At 47.7% G+C, this 20,053-nt stretch overlaps 1 protein-coding gene across 4 annotated transcripts in view; it reads right to left on the bottom strand.

Annotated features, from left to right (window-relative positions):
- DIS3L2 (DIS3 like 3'-5' exoribonuclease 2) overlaps positions 1-20,053 on the bottom strand; it is a 299,279-nt gene that overhangs the window by 52,843 nt on the left and 226,383 nt on the right. For all 4 annotated transcript variants that reach the window (XM_074314980.2, XM_074314986.2, XM_074314989.2 and 1 more), the window contains one exon: positions 19,799-20,032. In XM_074314980.2, the coding sequence (XP_074171081.2) occupies positions 19,799-20,032 (234 nt within the window). The remainder of the gene's footprint in view (positions 1-19,798; positions 20,033-20,053) is intronic.

Here is a 20,053-nt window from a genome sequence, read left to right as displayed (position 1 = left end):
AGACACTCTCAGCCTTCTTGTGGCTATCCACTTTATAATTCTGTGAGCAAGTGCTTGCTGAGGGGTCTGTCGGGGGAGGAATGATGGGGGGAGAAAAAGGATAGTCCAGACTGGCAGAGAGGGCTACGTCACACTGCCTCCAACGCTGGTGGAGTGGAGCTAAGAGGTCTGGCAGTGACCTGCATGGAGTAGGTAAGGCCTGAGGTGAGTGTGGCAGGACAGTGAGGATTTGAAAGACATTGACGGGAGATTCCAGGTAATGGGAAAAGTGAGACCTGTAGCTCTCCTAGGGCACAGAACACGGGTCACGTCCATCACCTGTATCCTCAGCACCTGCCAGGGTCTCTGGCAAAGTAGGTGCTCAAGAAATAATTGTTGCAGGGGCCGGCCCAGTGGCTCAGGTGGTTGGGGCTCCGTGCTACTAACCCCGAAGGCTGCCGGTTCGATTCCCACATGGGCCAGGGGGCTCCCAATCACAAGGTTGCCAGTTCGACTCCTTGACTCCCGCCAAGGGATGGTGGCCTCTGCCCCCTGCAACTAAGATTGAACACCTTGAGCTGAGCTGCCACTGAGCTCCCAGATAGCTCAGTTGGTTGGAGCACGGGCTCTCAACCACTAGGTTGCCGGTTCAACTACCGCAAGGGATGGTGGGCTGCGCCCCCTGCAACTAACAACGGCAACTGGACCTAGAGCTGAGCTGTGCCCTCCACAACTAAGATTGAAAGGACAACTTGACTTGGAAAAAGTCCTGGAAATACACATTGTTCCCCAATAAAGTCCTGTTCCCCTTCCCCAATTAAAAAAAAAAAAAAAAAGAAAGAAAGGATTGAAAAAAAAAGACATAATTGTTGCAGGAATAAATGACCAAAACCAGAGAAATAAGAGTGAATATGCACTGTCCTGTGAATACATAGGCGTATGAGATTGGTCTGACTACAGAGCACAGGGTACAACTTGGGAACAGAGAAAATAACACTGATGATGGTAACAGAAATGCTCAAGACCTACTGAGCTTAATAAATCTGTCTGTGCTCAGCACAGTAACGCATTTTCTTGCTGGAGTCTCTCAACAACCTCGTAAGATGGGTGCTGGTACCATTCCTACTTTACTGCTGGCGACATCGAGGCTCAAAGAAGTCCTGAAGCGTGTCCCAGGCACAAACCTGCAGCCCTCCAACTGACTCAGGTGAGGTCTTTTACAGAAGACAACAGAAGCTCGGGTTACATGGGACGGAGGTTAAAACCTGGCCGCTCTTCCAGGTGGTACTCCCCTCCCCTAGGCCACCTGAGTGGTGCTACAGGGACAGCTTTCTAAGAGCAGGCGCCCCCTAGCTAAGACAGGGCCTTTTCCCTGATGCAATGCCTGTGTCCCACACAAGTGAAGGAAAAACGCCCACTTATTGTTTTGAGATATTATAGATTTATAGAAATCACAAAGATAGCACAGAGACGCCCATATACAATTTCTGCCAAAGGTCACACCTTATATAATTATGATACAATATGAAAACCAGGAAACTGACATTGGTGCATGTGTCTAGTCCCATGTCATTTGGTCACACGTGTAGATCTGAGCAACTGCCACTGCCATCTGGATACAGAATTGTTCCCTCACTACAGAGATCTCCCCAGGGCCCCCTACTTCTCCCCCACCATCCCCAACTCTCGGGAAGCACCAATTTGTTTTCCAGCTGTATAATTTTGTCATTTAGGAATGTTATACAAATGGAGCCATATAGTATTTTAAAATAGCTCTTCAAAGTTATCCTAGGATTAGGACTTGATCCATTTTCCAGATATGTAGATGATTATCAAACATGAACAACAATCGACAAGAAAAATTTAAAAATTAAGCAGAAGAAGGACTGTCCCTATCTTAGTTCTGCCACTTCTAGCTATGTGACTTCTGACAAGTTACTTAACCCAGTCTCAGTTTCCTCATCTGTAAAAATGGGTACAAGTTTTAAGGCTTCAATGAGGTAATGTGAAAACAATTGGCAAACAGCAGGTACTCAATAAACTCTCACTGTTTGTTACTGTCAATAATGAGCCAAGGAAGCTGCTGTGCCTCTTTATAGAAAAATCAGGCTTTTAACAGTCACAGACGATTGAGGAAATGACCACGCCAGCCCTTAAATGACCCCAGGTTATTCTTCCCTTTGCTCGCTAAGCCTCCACTGAGGAAACAACCAGGGGACTTTTAAAAGAGGCTTTGCCAACAGGCATCTTCTAACAGGCACCTTCCCGCGCACCCTCATGGGAACGAGCAGCCACACCCGGGCTGGATTCCCTAGGGGCCCAGCATTCTAAAAGCAGGAAAAATGGCCCAGAGCTCTCTGTCGAGCACAGATGCCTCCAGGGGGGACAGCCAGGGTTTGTGCGGAGGCCTCAGCAGCACATTGAGCACAGAGAAGGGGACAGTGCCAAAGAGCGGCAAGGGTCAGATGTGTGATTGAATTAGGTGCTGCATGGATACCCCACAAAGCTCAGCATCACTCAAAGGCTGTGTGTGTGAAGAGTGACAATGGCCATACTAACCACGAGGTCACCTTTGCTATGACTAGCTATGGAAATCTGAAGAAATCTCCCCCAAAACCACTTATGCAAAGAGTGCATTATATAGTCGAGAGAGCACTTTGAGTAGCTGGGAACCCAGCACAAACGGCTGGCTATATCTTAAGCAATATGCCCAAGGCCCATTGAAAATGGACAAAAACGGGCATTCAGGATCCCTCGTGATTTACTGAAAGTGGCATTGTCTGTGCCTTTGCACGGCACCAGCAGGGGTGGGATCGAGGGCGCGCCTCCTGATGGCGGGGTCACCCCATGTGTCTCCCGTTCCCTTGGACTTTTCAACTCCCCTGGCCCATATTCACTCACTCATTTTTTTTCCTTTGAAGTTAAAGAATACCACCTCATCTATCACTGACATGGTGGGTTTCAAAAGGACTGGGAGTGAATGCACTTTTTTTTTTTTTTTTTTAAACAAGTGAGAAGGGCTCAGCTGAGAAGAGAGAGAGAGAAGGAAGGAAGGAGGGAGGGAGGGAGGGAAGCCAGCAAAGATCAGAGCTAATGGCGGCTGCTCTCCTGCAGCTCCGTGCTGAGCAGGAAGCACCCATTTGGTGTCTGGGCTCAGGGCAGGAGGACAGGTACACCCTGCGCTGCTCCTAAGGGCCCACGTGTGCTCACCGCAGCCTCTCGCGTGGGGCTTTATCCCACGTTTCCAGTCCTACCTCCGGTACCGTGGGCATGTGTGTGTCCCTGATGCTGCCGGGAACGCTAACTTAGTGTGGATCAGGGAAGAACGTGTGCAGGGTGGTGGGGGCGGCCAGACTTCCGTGGCCAGTGGGTTCTTTAACGGAATGGCCCCAAAGCACCTCAAGCCCAGAGGGTCCCCAGCTGATGCCTGCTCTTCCTCCCAGGGTGGTGTGGGGACTCTGGGTGGCGCCATAAGCACCCAGGTGCCTAGTCACAGAAACCCAGGAGTACACAGATGCACCCCCAGCCCCGGTTCTGATCCCACCTCTGTACCTCTCTCATCTGGGTCTTCCTCTCAGCTCTATGACTTCGGGTTAGGGCCCCAGGGGGTCTCCCCTGGATTACTGCCACAGCCACCTAACTGGCTCCTCGATGTCTACCTTGACCCCTTCCAATTCATTCTCTACAGAGCTACCACAGAGACCTTTCTAAAAATCAAGTCCCATCCCATCACTCCCATATGTAAATGCTTCAATGGTACCAAGTTGAATTCAGGAAAACACTCATATTTTAGTACAAAGCAAACAAAGTCCTTCAAGACTGGCCCTGGTTATACCCCCAATAGCACCCCCCACTGCCACCGTGAACCCTGCCTGTGACACGGCCAGGCCGACCACCTGCCACACTAAACCCCTGCACTGCTCTACCTAGAACATCCTTGGAGAAGCCATGCCCAATCCACTGTCAACTGCTCTCCTTTCCTAGACAGGAATCTTGGCCCAGCTCCGACAACCAGCATCACTCACGCTCTGGACCACGCGTGTCTAGGAGACAGGGTCTGGGCTTATCTGTCGGGCAATGGCTGACACAAAGTGGACAGTCAGTGCTGTTTTCTGAATATTTCTGCTGCAGTGCATTTTCCCATGGCTGAAAGACGGCAGGCCTCTACTTAGCTTGGCCGAGCTTGGTCATTTCACAGACTTCTAGCAGACGTTAGCGGCACATCCTTCCCAGGCAAACAATCCTTGGCCTCTCTCACCCGCATCAGGCTTTCTTCCCACCACGTTCCACTCCAGCTGTCCTGAGGAAAACTCGATTTCAATTGCAGGCATAACTAGCAAACTGCCTTGTTGACTACAATATTTAAAAGCCTCTCAGTTATGAGATTAAAGTGTGATTGGGTGAGTCACTGACATGGGTGTTTGCATGAAATCAGCCAAGTCCTGTGCTTCGCACCCTCGCCACCCTGACTGTGCAGTAGGCAGAAGGATTTAGCTAGAAAGTTGAGAGGTTTTCCTCTTATCATCAGCACCCTCCTTTAGAAATACATAACCTTCACTTTTATGCCAAGTCTTCAACCAGTGAAGCCTTGTATCTGTTTAAAAGCCCTGCTCCCAGGGCCCCTTCTGATGTCCGTACCCCTTTATCACATGGTTCCTGGAGGGCACCATGTCTGGCAAGCCTCCCAGGACCAACTCCACCCCAAATCTGGTCAGGTGTGTCTGTCTCTGTTATAGGCACTGTTTTCCAAAACAAACTTCTGGGACTAGGAAATAAGTGTTTAAAAAGGAAGACAGAATCTAAATGTAAATCCTGAAACTATAAAACTTCCAGCAGAAAACAGAGGAGAAAAATCTTTGTGAACTTAAGCTGGTCAAAGATTTCTTAGCTCCGAAAGCACAATCCATTAAAGAAAAATGTGATAAATTGGACTTCATCAAAATTTAAAAAACTTTGCTCTTCAACAGAGGATGAAAAGACAAGCCAGAGACTTAAGAGAAAACATTTGCAAATCACATATCTGATAGAGGATTTATATCCAAAATATAAAAAGTACTCTCAAATCTCAGTAATAAGAAACCAAACAACCCAATTTAAAAATGGGCAAAAGACACTTCACCAAAGAAGATATGCAGACAGCAAATATGCACATAAAAAGATGCTCACCATTATTAGTTATTAGGGAAATGCAAATGAAAACCACAATGAAATACCACTATATATCTCATAGCATAACTAAAAAGCAAAAGAAGCCAAAAACTGATAACACCAAGTGCTGGTAAACATGTAAAGAAACTTGAACTCTCAAACGCTCCTGGTGAGTGGTACAGCCACTCTGGAAAACAGTTTGGCAGTTTTTCGTAAAGTTATATATACACTTACCACATGAGCCAGCAATTCCCCCTTCTAGGTATTTACCCAAGTCAAATGAAAACTTAATGGTTACCCAAAAGCCTGTAGGCAAATGTTTACAGCGGCATTATTCATAACCACTGAAAACTGGCAACAACCCAAGTATCCTTCAACTGGCAAACGGATAAACAAATCGGTATGTCTCTATCATGGACACTACTCTGCAATAAAAAGGAACAACCATGAACACACAACTACACGGATGAACCTCAGAAGCATGACACTCAGGGAAAGAAGCTAAATTCAAAAGGCTACGGATTGTATGATTCCATTCGTACAACATTCTGGAAAAGGCAAAACGACAGGGAGGGAGATTAGCAGTTGCCAGGGGCTGAGGGTAGAGGAGAGGGGTTGACTACTCAGGAGCACGGAGGAATTTTCTGGAATGATGGAGCTGTTCTCCATCTTGGTTGTGTAGCTTGCAGAACTGTACAACAAAAAGAGTGAATTTTACTGTCTATAAACTATACCTTACTAGGGAAAAAGTAATTCTGGCTAAAAATGCGGCTGGTGGGTCATGTTTAAGGTGTAAGAGATGCTAGAGATTGTACATAAAACCTGCCCTAAGAGTTGATCGAGCTCACAAACAATGAAACAAACGCAAGTCCAAACACTAATAAAACACCATTTCCAACCTATTATATTCACAATGATTAAATAAAACCCCCACACGGTCAGTTCTGGTGAGAGGCAGTCACAATGCACTATTGTTCCCTGCTGTGGAAAGCCTGAATTAGTCTAAACTTTCTGGAAAATTATCTGATTGTTTGTATCAAAACCTCTGAAAATACACACTCTTTAGGATGCACAGAAAAATGTTATTGGCAGATGATGGGTGACTGATGGCTATTTTGGCTTCCTTGTCAATTTCCAAATTCTTATAAAACAAACATGCATTATTTTCATAATAAAAGTGAACACAAAATAGAAAAGTATCATAGAAAAAAAAAGTCAGTTCCCCTTCAATCCAGTAATTCTAAGAATGTATCCAAAACGACTTTCAAACTTTATGCATAAGAATATTAATTGCCACGTTATTTACAAGACCCAAAACTAAAAACCACCTACCCATCACAGCAACATCAGGGAAGGTTATCGAAACCATGGTATATTTACACAAATGGAGGATTTGCAGGTCCTATTTGAGGGACTTGGAGTGTGATGTCCAAAGCTCTCTCTCCCACCCTCCCCTGCTCACCAATCGTACATGGTGTCCCGTTAACTAAGCTCTTGCTGCCCCCCTCCCTCATACCCAAGCAGGCTGGACTGCTCCCCGCTTGCCTGTGGACCAGCCGGAGACAGCCCTTTCTTACCCCCGTACCTGCATTTCAAATCTTCCCCCACCGTCCAGACCATCGGAAGTATCACAAATGAGGTGGATTCTTTTCTTCTGGTGGCCACCACCCCTGTACTATAGCCCTGACTGGCTTCTTCTGTTAAGAGGTGGCTCTTCTGTGAGGAACAGAAATGGGGTTTTTCTCAGCATCTGGCCACTCCGCTAACACTGCATGGGTGCTATGTGTCAGGCACGGTTCTAAGTGCAACTTATTCCCTATGGCATGGGTACTATTACGATCCCCTTTTTACCGAATGTCAGTTCAGGAACATGTTCTCTCATTTGACTCACTATTATCTTAGCAAACTGAGGCACAGAAAAGTTCAAGTCGCACAGGTAAGTGCCAAGGTCAGGGTCTGTGCCCCTGAGCTCCACACTCTGTAACTACTCTCTGGTGGCAATGGGCAAGTGACTCTGGGCCTGGGCAGTCTGGAGCGGAAGTATGTGCCGGAAAGGAGTTGAGAGCTAGGCCTCTGGGCACACGGGACCGGTCTCCATAGGACGAAGAAGTCCTCGGCAACAAGGAGTCAGGAATCCAGGTCAGGAAGCAGGACAGCCAGGCAAGCAGGAAAAGGAACGTCCAAGCAGCCTTCTGCTCCCCCTCTGCCTGAGTTCAGAAGTGCTTTCCCCAGGCCAGTGGGGGAGACAGGCAAGGCTGTGAGCCTGGCTGGCCAGAAGCTTGTAGGAAGAGCTAAGTCCCAGGACTTGGGGGTGGGTGGGGGGGTGGGGGGGGCAGGGGAGTGTGTGGGGGGGTCTCTGTTATTTATAGAAGGAAACTGATTGTAGCAAATCGGTTTCCACCTTCCTGATCGCCAAGTCTGCATTCTCAGCTCAGTAACAGCTCCCTGTTCAAACTACTTCAAACCCCGCAGACTGAATCATTAGCAAATTTTCTGATTTGGGAGCCAGCCAATTTAATGCTGACAAGCACATAAGACACCTGCTGGGATCCCCTCCCTGCGTGTTGTCCTCTGGGCCTGCACTCATTTCTTTCCACTTCTGCAGATCTCCTGACCCTGGGAGGTCGCAATTGAAGGGGTGATTAAATAATTTCTAATTTACTTTCAGCATTTCTAACATTTTCTTGCAGCAAAATTGCTAATTTCTATTTGGTATAGGCAAAAACTTTTTTTTTTTTTTTTTTAACAGAATGACCTTGTTTCTAATCAACTTTTAACATGTCCCCTTCAAACTACAGCTAGTGTTCCGTAAAGCATCAAAGCAGCCACTTCCACTGGACACAGCCCAGGCTCAACATGTCCAGGCGTCACCCACTTTGCCTCCCCTCGTTCTGTTTGTCTATTTCCTCCATGAGACAGTAAGCTGCTCTGAGGGCTGCTACACTGACAACTGGGACAATGTTCTAGTTTTTTCTTTGTCCCCAACACCTAGCATAGTACTTTGTACCTGAAGACATTCAAAAGACATGTGGGAAATTAAAAAGAGAGGTCAAAGTTATACTAAAGGTACAAAATAATTTTACAGCTCTTCAATTCTCCCTATTAAAAAACGTCTGTTGTATGTCATTTAAAATGGGAATGGTGTGTTACAAAAACAAACTTGTTACAATACTACCATTCTTTGAAAATGAGGGCATTTCTTGAGAAACAGCCGGACCGCATCTTCAAGTTCTAGACTAAAGGCGGCAGTGTCCTCAAACACCCACTGACCTCGGGTGACATTTAGAGGGCTGGCAACAGCTTTTAGCATGCCTCCTCTGCCAGCACTGAAGATTTATGGGTGAGAAAGAAGCGACAGCAAGGTATCTGCCTTCTACACAGCTGGTAATCAGGAATGCAGGCGGGGAGGGAAGCAAAGGAATACAGAAACAAAGCTACCAGATGAAATGAATGCAAAGCCATGAAGGACGTCATGACATCCATGACCTGGAGGAGGAGAGCTGGGGAAGGAGGCGGCCTATTTGGAGCAGGATTCTGGGAGAAGTGGGGGTGTGGGGCCTCGGGGAGCACAGGGAGGCCCAGACGACAAGACTCAGGGAAGGACAGGTGAGGAAGGTATGGGGTAGGCAGGAAATGGGGAACACCAAATACAGGCCACATCACAGGGGGCCCTTCAAAGCCGAAGCGTTTGGATCTAAGGGAGCGAGTCAGTAGTTCTCAAAGACTGGCTGGAGGTGAACAAAATGAGAACAAGGTTTTCCACAAAGCTCAGTCAATGTCAAAGACTGTGCTGTACTGTGAAATTACATCTTTTCTTCGTTTTGGCGCTAAGATGTTTTCATTTATAAAATCATGGAGACGGTAGATGGTAACTGGCTTTTGAAGAAAATATCCTTGTTTGGCAAAAGAAAAACCTAGCAATCATGTATCTTGTCCCAGAATATTTATGGACATCTTACTGGCCCATGAGAGTTGCTTCAGGAGACTGTAGGTTCTTGAGTGACAGGTGAAAGCAGCACTTGGGGGAACTTGGTCTGGCAGCGGTTTCTAGGACAGACAGCAAACAGAACAGAAGCAGAGCACGCCCCTCACTGAATCACAAAAATCAAGAGCGACTGGGCCTGCCCCAAGAAGCAGTCAGGGAGGAGATGTAAGGATCAGCGGCCAGGGTGCCCTCTCCCCAGCGTAGGTTTTCCTAACGTCTCTTATGTAGCTGTTTGGCTCCCATTCGAGTGAGGTGGGGTGTGACATGGGGGCAGGACAAGCCCCGTGAATAGAAAGGGGAGAGACCAAGCGCTTCCTAATCAGGAGTGTAATTACCCAAAGGGGGGCCCGGGAGCGGACTCTGCTCTGGCTGTCAAGGCCGTAACCTGAAGGCTGGCATGGCGGAGAGAAACAGGCTCGGCCGCTGCCCGCTCGCCCCCCAGGGCATTCTCATATATCATCTTGTCAGTGTGAGGGCCCTTTGTCTCACTTCACTGCACTCTGGACATGCTAAGGATTTCGGCCTGACTCGTCTGGGCACACTCTCAACCGCAACTACAGTGCGGGTTCACTTCTCAGAGCCCAGCAGCACCCCACAGAACCTCTCCTGTGGAAATCGTGCCCATTGGGAGCAAAACCAGGCTCTGCTCACGACTCCCAGAGGGAGCACTACCGTGGAGGGTCCCACCGTGGTCCACACCCAGGGAGGCACACTGGGGGTCCCTGTGGCCCCCTGAAGAGCCTCTTTGCCAGGCTCCCTGAGGGGCACGGCTTGGTCTGAGGACACAGAGGTGAGCACAGAATGCTCAGGACGCCTCAGAAGCACTGCCAGCCCCTGGGGTGCTGAAGCTTCCTGGCTCCTCTCACCTGTCCAGGCAGCTCCACCTTGAGAAAGTCCTCATTACACCTTGTTCTAAACCCTGGCTGCCCTGGCAAGTAATCAAACACCCAACCCTTTTATTCAAAAGGGGAGGAAACCTCTCTGACTCATAATGTGCGTTTCATTCTCTTACATAAACACACCTCTTCTACAGCTACAGACCCTCTTCCAGATCACAACCATCACAGCTTTTTAAAAAGACCAATATACAGAGATGCTTAGAGACCTTAAAACACCTGCTGAAAAACAAGTGCTGTGCAGAGGCTAGAGACACAAAGATGAACAAGACGCTGGCCTTACCCTTAAGAAAGTCAGTCTTAGAGAAGGAAGAAGGAAGCACGTGAAAAAGAACAAGCAATGTGACAATGTGATCACGGGGGTGACAGTTACACATGAAGAGCTAGGGGAGCCCCAAGTGGGAGGGAGGGAGGGATGGGCAGACCAACGCAAAGCTCCCTGCAGGATTTGGAGTGTCGCTCACTCTTCAGGTTCTGGGAATCTAAGAAAGGTTTCTAGGGATGGGGTAGGGTGGGAGTAAGTAGGGCTTTTCCCATTTGTAAGACATCGCCTGGGTATAGGCAAGCAGAAAGAACCAGGAGGCATGTTGAAAGCTTCTAGCAGCGGGGCAGGAGCCACGTTTCAGAGGGTACATAAAAGCAGTCTTCAGAGCCGTGCTGAAGCCCTGCACCGGCCATCCTGAGCCTGAGCTCTGGTCCTCTGCTTTTGACCGTCCGCTACTAGCCTCACGGCGGCCGCCAAAGTCACACCGGGCCATCCCTGGGCTTCCAAGTCTGGCTGGCAGAGGGCGGGCTTCTGTCCTATACTTCCCGCTCCCTCTGCTCACTCGCATCCGCGTCCTGGCTGCCCCACAGCACTCTGCACAACTCTGAGCCTGCTCAAGTTGCCTCCTTTCACGCACACTTTATCAGTGACAGCCGGAAGATTTTCATCTCAGTCTGATTTGCATTCTCAGTGGGTTCAGAACTCACAGGAGTACTGATGGAACACAGTCAGCCCTCCGAATCCATGCCTTTTGGACCCGAGGATTCAACCAACTGTATTTTCAGTCCTTGGCTGGGAATCAGTGGACGCAGAGGGCCCGCTGTATACATCTTCGTTCTACGCCATTTGATATAAGGGACTTGAGCAGCCGCAGGTTTTGGTATCCACAGGCAGTCTGGGACCAGTCCCCCGTGGATACTGAGGGATGACCTCTGGCATCTCAACAGGGTGGGCATTCCATGCCCTCCAGTCCTTCTTCAGCAGTCATGCCCTCACTTTCATCACCTGTGATCAGCACTCACTTCCCAAGCTAGGCTTCTTTACTAAACATCTACTTAAGAACCATCAGGCGTGGTAGTCCTTCCGCCTTGTGTCAGCTGACTAGGCCCCTGGTTTTACCTTATTGGAGTTTCTTGTAAGGACACCGAGCTCTTCTCAAATTCACGGTGCAACCTTAGGGCAGAATGTCTGTCTTCCACTGCCAGGCTCCGTCACAGAACAATGAGCGGTATTTGTAACACAACAGCAATCAAGAAATATCTGCCCTGTGAGGGTTAGAGATCATGTCTGAGTCTGTATTTTTAACAACTTCCAGAATAATACTACCCGTAGTCCTAACTTTTGAAAATTATGAGTAAATGACTATGTGACATGCCTAAAGGAAGAGAGAGTACACGGAGAGTTTAGGGTTGTAACAAGCTGCTCAGCAAAGTTACTCTGAAACTTAATGATATATGTTAGTTTTTATGCGAATGTTAACAAGCCACAAATAGCGATCAGCTCACATAAGTGGCTGTAATTAGTGTTACTTACATACAACTAGGTCAAGTTTTCAAGCCCGTCTCTCGTTCCTGCCTTGGGAAGCATAAATAGGGATTGACTTCCCTGATTCCGCATGAAATGAAAGGACGATAACTAAATCAATCTCTCTCTCAAAGGAAAGATTTCAATACCCTGTGACTGGGAATTCTGTGCTCCCTTGTTCTCCTGGAAGCCGGAGCGTTAAAGTGTTCCCTGCCCAGCAGCCATCCTAGAAAACCTGGGCATTGAAGGGCTCAAAAGAGCCCCGATTCTTGGCTGTGGATGTATTTAGAAATGAGATGGATAAACCTAAATGAAAATTTTGCTAAGCTGATTATTATGAAACTGGTAACTGGGAAAAATCTGACAGGGTGATACACATTCTTTGAGCCTCACTGATTCTAGAACTCTCGTCATGGCTGAAGTAATGCACTGTCAGCATTTAAAGGGAAACCTGAATTTCTAGTAGCAGTCTTCCTGTACCGTACAGCACTACCTTAAAGAGCAGCATAGCAGCTCTTATGGTGGCAGAAATTACAGAGCGACTCTGTTCTCCTCGGTCTGAATTCAATTAGATTTCCTTACGATTATTAATGTCTGGCCAACCCAAACAATGCCCGAAAGCTATTATACACAGGAGGAAAGGGCAACAAAAAAGGCCAGTGAAGTTACAAATGTTCTCTGAGGATCTAAAAATGCAACAGTTGTGCTCAGCGCCGTTTCAAATACAGTGGGTTTCTTTACTAATTCTAATGAGCAGAAAGGACTTTCGTGGGGCCGAGATCAATCTCCAGTCTCAATGGGGCAGGAATTTAGTAAGATGCGTTCACCTCTCTCAGTCATTTAAAGTTTTAGGGCTCTTAGGAGTATTTTTTATAATGGCTAATGCAAATAGGAAGAGTCTTCAGTGTAACACCTCAAATAACGTGAAAGATGAAGGAGTAATCCAAGACCACAGTCACTGGGACATTTCAGGAGACTTAGACATGACCTGAGAGACAGAGAAAGAGCCGGACAGACACAAACACCCCGCAAGTGGGCAGAGAACTCCTGACAGGTATTTCCATCAGAGGTGTCTTCATTCACAGGCTACTGGAAGAAGTATAAACAGGTATGACCTTTCTGGAAGGGAATGTGGCGATGTTTCCTGATTCTTAAATATGTCTGTATCTCCGACCCTATCATCACTGTTCCAGGAATGTTCCAAGGACATAATCAGAGAGCAGGGTAAAGACTTAAGAACGCAGATGGCCAAGGCACTATGATTTATAATGTCAAAAACTCAGAATCTACATATCCACCACTAGGGCATGGCTGAATGCTGAAGAGCATATTCACAGGATGGAATGTTACACAGACGTTACAATGCTGCAGAAGAATTCTGAATGACATGGGGGAAAAACCTCATATAACAGTAAAAAGCAGAATTAAAAATTAGATGTACATTATGCTAACCACTCCTCCCTCTTGCCATGATGCGGTAAGAGGGAAATTCATAAGGGATTGCAATATACCAAAATATTAACAGCGGTATTTCTGGGTGATGCGACTATAGGTGATTTTGATTTCTTCTTTATACTCTTGTAATTTCTAAATTTTCTAACATTAGAATATACTTATATGCTTTTATCTGAGTGTAAGAGTATACTTCTGCTTTTATAATCTGCTTTAAAGCTCCCTTTCTAAGGAAAAGTGGGGATCGGCGGGGCCTAAGTGAGAACTGGCAGAAGTGTTCCGCGGCGGCTCCTTCGCCAGGCCCCGCACGAGAGCTGGCTCTTGTGCAGCTGGGGGAGCTCTTTGTGCTGCTGGCTCCTGGCTGGTTACTTTTAGGTGAGCCCTCCCAAACGACCCCCAGACCTATGCCCACATGCGTATTCCCCATCGCTTCCTGTCCGTCTCTGGCTGGCCCCTCAAACTCAACAGACCCTTTCTTCTCAGCTCTCCCATCCTCTGGTGTCTCCTGGTCAGTACATGGTACAGCGTCAACCCAGGTGCCTAAACCTGAAACCCAATTCGCTGATTCCTACTTCTCCCTCACTACCCACCCCCTGCCTTCCACCTCTAATCAAGACAGTCCATTTGGCAAGGCTTGCCAAATTTCCTTCCTCTCTTGGAGCTGTAAATTTCTCTCTCTCCCACAGTCGCTATGTCAGGCCCTCGTCATTTCTCTCTTGGGATATAAGTGGGCTTTATTTTGTTCTCTTTCAGGCTACTCTGTACATACTATAGTCTATACAGGCTACTCTGTACATACTATAGTCTATACACGCTACTCTGTACGTACTATAGTCTATACACGCTACTCTGTACGTACTATAGTCTATACACGCTACTCTGTACGTACTATAGTCTATACAGGCTACTCTGTACATACTATAGTCTATACACGCTACTCTGTACATACTATAGTCTATACAGGCTACTCTGTACATACTATAGTCTATACACGCTACTCTGTACGTACTATAGTCTATACACGCTACTCTGTACGTACTATAGTCTATACACGCTACTCTGTACGTACTATAGTCTATACAGGCTACTCTGTACGTACTATAGTCTATACACGCTACTCTGTACGTACTATAGTCTATACACGCTACTCTGTACGTACTATAGTCTATACAGGCTACTCTGTACGTACTATAGTCTATACAGGCTACTCTGTACGTACTATAGTCTATACAGGCTACTCTGTACGTACTATAGTCTATACACGCTACTCTGTACGTACTATAGTCTATACAGGCTACTCTGTACGTACTATAGTCTATACACGCTACTCTGTACGTACTATAGTCTATACACGCTACTCTGTACATTCTATAGTCTATACACGCTACTCTGTACGTACTATAGTCTATACACGCTACTCTGTACATACTATAGTCTATACAGGCTACTCTGTACATACTATAGTCTATACACGCTACTCTGTACATTCTATAGTCTATACACGCTACTCTGTACATACTATAGTCTATACACGCTACTCTGTACATACTATAGTCTATACAGGCTACTCTGTACATACTATAGTCTATACACGCTACTCTGTACATACTATAGTCTATACCCGCTACTCTGTACATACTATTGTCAGGAAGCTCTTCCTAAAACAGTTTTGATCACGTCACTTCCATACTGTGAATCATCCCATCTCCCTAGCTGGTTCCAGCCGACTTCAGGCCTAGCTTCTGCCCCCTTCTCTAGCTCCTCCCTCTCTTCACGCTCTACAACACACAGTCTGCAGCCATCGGCCACCGGCCAAACATGCCATCTGTCACCCCTTCCACACCTGCACCAGCGGTTTGCGTGACATGCCCTCCCTTGCCTGCAGAGCCTGGGGAGCCGCTCAAGTCTTCCAAGAGCCCCCGTGTACACACTGCCCCAGCTGGGAAGTGCTCTGAGGCCCTGAGATGGGGCCGCTCCTCCCAACACAGCCTCACTGCCCCCGTGAGAGCTCCGTCACGACACGTTCCATTTCCCGCGTGGTCTGCTGGCTCCTTCACTGCACCACGAACTTAAGAATGAGGACGCTGTCTTATTCCTTCATCCTTCATTTGCAGCACCTAGCACATGCTAGGCACCCAACAGCTGCTTTCTGAAGACATGCTGAATGAAGGCCTCTGCGACTGAAGACAGACCGACTGGACAAACATGTCCAACTAGGCGATCGACAGCTTCCTCTCGTGCCCAAGGGATGACACTCACAGTAAGTAAGACGGAGGAAGAGCCAGACGGGAAGCTTATGCCAGTCCTTCCCGCCCTGTACCAAATATCAGATTGTGCACAAATGAAACAGCAGAGCGCTGGGATGCTCATTTCCTGGAAACAACTGTACTGGATAGAAGGAATAGAAACATTCTTAACTATAGTCTGTAAATGCACGACTCAAAACACATTGCTACATATAGCAGCAACAGGGGTGGGCTGAGGGGAGAAACGCCATACAGCTTCCTTAGCGCACCCCTACCCTCGGCGTCCCCTACAAGATGGCAGAGCCAGCATTTCTGTAATGGGCTCGGGAGACGGGCTGGGTGGCAGGAGACCTGACTGAGGAGGACGCCGAGCTTGCAGAGGTGGGAAATTAGAACCACTGCTCTTCTTGCTTCAGGCTAATTAAAGCTACCTGACTGTAAATAGGGTAAGGGAACTGGTGCTCAACTGATTTATTCCTCTTCTCCCGGCCTCCTGATTGGACCTGCTAAGCACAGTACTAATCAAAGGAATAATGTACTTAATTGCATGAAACCATCCTGAGAGCTCACTTAGCACAACTGTTCCCATTACCCAGCCCCATGCCCCAGTGCAGTGATGATGGGCGGCTGCCAGCTGACTGGGTAATAGAGCTGAATTTCACTTACGCAGGGGTCAGCAAGCTATGGACCGCAGGCCGACTCTGGCTTTCCACCTGCTTTGGTACAGCCCACGAGCTAAGAATGGCTTTTACGTTCTTAAATGAATGAAAAATAGTGAAAGGAAAAATACTATTTGTGATCTGAAAATAATATGAACTTCAAATTTCAGTGTCCTTAAAGTTTTACAGGAACACAGCCACACTCATTTGTCTGTCTGCTTCTGGCTGCTTTCAGAATACAACAGCAGAGTTGAGCAGCTGAGACAGACCACATGGCCCACAAGCCTACAATATTTACTATCTGGCCCTTCACAGAAAGTCTGCAGACCCCCGACTTCAAGGCTAGGCCAAGGTCTGGTCTGAGGTGCTGACTGCAATCACCCAGTGGTCCAGTTGCTCTGTGTTTCTGCAGTTATTATGACCTCCAGACCAGAGGGTCCTTGACCCAACCGACAGGCCCCATATCAGCGTCCTCCACTTCCCACACGCTGGAGCTCATCACAGCAGACTGCTTCCTTGGAGAAGTGAGTCTCCTGGCTTAGCAGATTTACTCTGCATTCAAGGGCATACTGTGTGACACGGATGCTGTCCCCCGCCTCTCACAGAGCCTTTCTAATTGAGGTGCATGTAAAAGGGCGTATTTTTTTTTTTTTAGGACTGGCACCAAAAATGTGAACATAGTGAACGGAGGCAAACACAGCATCAGAGCGCAACTCAAACAGCAGGCCACGCCAGAAGCATGGAGGAAAACTGGATTTTCCTGAGGGCAAATGCAGGCAGTAGGCGCAGGAGCACAAACACGGTGACTTGTGAATGGGGACACTGAGCGGAGTATAAGGCCCTCGCCAGTGTCCCCTGATACAGGAGACTGATTTGCTGCTCTTTCTGAAGCTCTGGTCCACACACTCGTTTTCTGGGGAACCAAGGAATCAACTCCAAGGATGCAAATCCATTATTTTCAACCTTCGTTAACGGGAACCTAATTAGGACTTTTGAGGGCTTTGTTCCCTCATTTTGAAGGAAACTGTTCTCTCTTACGTCAGCATGGAGTGACTGGAGAAGTGAACAAAGAGTTCGCCATGTGGGTTTCCTGCATATAAGCAACTTATGTAACCTTCGGGTCTTCAGCTTTCCAATGCATAAATTGAGGGTGCCAGTGAGACACGATATCCAGTTATCTGCAGCAACACCCTGATTCTAAGCCACGCCCACATATCGGTAGCACCCTGGGGTCGTTCTTCCACCCTGACCACCTGCCCTGCCTCCTGTGCGCCAGGATCACTAACGGTCTTTTACAGTTTTTTTAGAGTATTTCACATATTTAACTCAATCAAGCTATATAATAATCTGGGGTAAGGTCTCTAAAATGCTGCAACAGAACCCCTCTCATTTGTTGCGCTTGAAGAGGTGGTTGGTTAGTTATTGCAGGAGTTGGCTAAAGAACGGAGTCATACAGAAGAGATACTCATGGGGCCAAACCCTTGTTTTAACTTAATTTATATAAATGTACACTCATTAACTGTTTTTTAATGTAAGTCTTTTAAAGAGTATGCTAATTGGATTTCTACATACTTTTTTTTCTGAATAAACTGCACTCATAATTCATTGTCTGTGATTTATAGTTTCTGTTTTCTGAGAGATTGCGAGCTTAGGTATCTTGGAGACAATCTGCATCCAAAGTGTTCCTGAATTTTATGATGATTTTCCCCCTCCTCTGTTACAGCTGTCACACTCAAGCAGCAGAATTTTTGAAGATTCATCTTCACCAAGTCTTTCCAAGTAGGTTTTCACAGAAACAACAGCTTTCTTTTTCATGCTCTCATTTGACCAGTTTACCTAATACTTTGTTAAACTGAGTAATTGCAACAGCACACACACCTGGCATCACTGCCCCCACCCCCACCCCACGGGAACACCAGCGGCGTGTCAGCATACCACAGGCGCTGAGCACTGAGTCCCACAGGAGGAATGGGAGTGCTGGCTGGAGGACCACGGGGCATGCAGGCAGAGTTCAAGGAGGCAGGTGGAGAGGCTTGTCTGGAGCCTGGGAGAGAGGCCGGGGTGGCAGGGACGGGTGTGGGGTCATCAGCGGCCAGTTAGTAGTGAAAATCACAAGAGTAAAGGAATTCATTCAGAGAGGGAGTGTGGGTAGAGGAAAAAAGGGAGTAGAGTGGACCCCCAGGGAATGACAACCCTAAAGGGGTGAGCAGGGGAAGAGGCTTCTGCAAAGGGCCCCACAGACACTACTAGAGACGTATGAAGTGAAGCAGAGAACCAGAGGTGGTGAGCTTCACAGGGCCACAGGTAGGACAGACGTCCAGGAAGCAAGAACTGAAAAGCCTCCTTAGATGTGACAACCAGTGGCCACTGGGGAGTGAGAGTCACAGTGTGTTCAGAGCCCCAGGAAATGATTTCACGGACGGAAGGAAAGGTTCTGTCACCTCCCTTTGTGGCCAGCAGCCACTGTGCCTACAGCCACCCGCCACTGTGCCTACAGCCACCCATCAGCATTCGTGTGCAGAGTCTGCTCGGGCTGCCCGAGCCCAGGCAGGAGAAGGCGGAGCAGGAGGGCTCCCGAGCACAGGCAGAACAGATCGCCCCCTTATCCTGAGAGCTGCTAACTTACTCCCAGGGACAGGGCAGCGACCATCTGAAATGCCTGCTGAGAAGCATCTCTGTAAGTTTATCACAAAAGGGAGGATGAAATGAGATCTTTAATTAGGAGGTTTTAAAACAAGGCCTTTGAGACCTCTCCAAGCTGAAAGGCTCAGAGAAGGCTGCACTCTGCCAGTGGCCTGATAAACACACAGCTCCATCAGCCAATCCTGCTGCCCAATTCATTTTTCAAACACCTGGAGTTTTCCCACAGCAATACAGTGACCAGGGAAGGCGAGCAAGTTCCCTAGGCTTTGGGTTAAGAAATATAAACGAGAAGGAAAAACTGCACAATACAGAACACAGGCTCTGCTCTCTAACACCCTGACCAGTAACGAGGAAGGAGTGCCTGGATCTTAAGAGTCACCGATTGTCAGACACGAAAATGTCGGCCCAGTTTGAGTGATGGCTGCCTAAGTCCCAGACGGGGGCTGACGTGGTTGTGATGTTTAAGAGCAAGCAGTACCATTCTGGGCCATCATTTTCTTCCACAGCCAATGTCCTACAGTCTCCTCAGTTCTCTGCTTCTTCAGATATTAATCTGGAATTTGTAAACATATAACTCTCTTTGGAAGACAAAGGATAAGAAGAAATACTTTTTTGTTTTTTTTAAGCCTCGTGATCAGATACTGATCAACTCCTTCTAAACTCCCACGTTTCCTATTCTCCGCTCAATTAAGAAGAATCAGAGGTAGAAACCAAGGTGCAGATCAAGTACTGGATACAGCCTTCCCAGGGGAGACCAGCTGGGAGTTTTGGTCACAGAGCCACCCACACTGACGCCAGCCTTTCGTCTTGACTCACATCGTTAGGCCTGGTGCCCGTGGGATGGGTGGGTGGGTACCTGCCTCAGAGAACACTGCTGTAGGGCAGTGACTGGGGAAAGAGAAGGCAGGGAGAGCCCGAGACAGCCACGCTGAATCTCATGCACATGCGGTGTAGGCACAAGTCAAATTTGTTGGTTGCACTGAAACAAGGAAGGAACTGACCTGATCCAAACGCAGTGCGCCATCCAAAAACCGCTGTTTGCGTAACTCCTGTGCAATTCTGTGGAGATTCAAGACAGCCTGGTGCACCTCGTCACTGGTGTGCTCCGGGGCGATGGGGGGCAGCTCAGTCTCGGGGACTGTCCTAGTCGGGCTTTCAATCATGCTCTGTGCATGGTCGTAGCTCAGCTTGGTGCAAGAGTGGATGATGGTCCGGCCAAACCACTCATTGAGGATCTGCAAAGAGGGATACATCGT

The sequence above is a fragment of the Rhinolophus sinicus genome, chromosome 17 (genome assembly GCF_057876585.1).
Source record: "Rhinolophus sinicus isolate RSI-liver-muscle chromosome 17, RSI-T2T, whole genome shotgun sequence".
NCBI lineage: Eukaryota > Metazoa > Chordata > Mammalia > Chiroptera > Rhinolophidae > Rhinolophus > Rhinolophus sinicus.
This window is presented reverse-complemented; position numbering and strand designations above follow the sequence as displayed.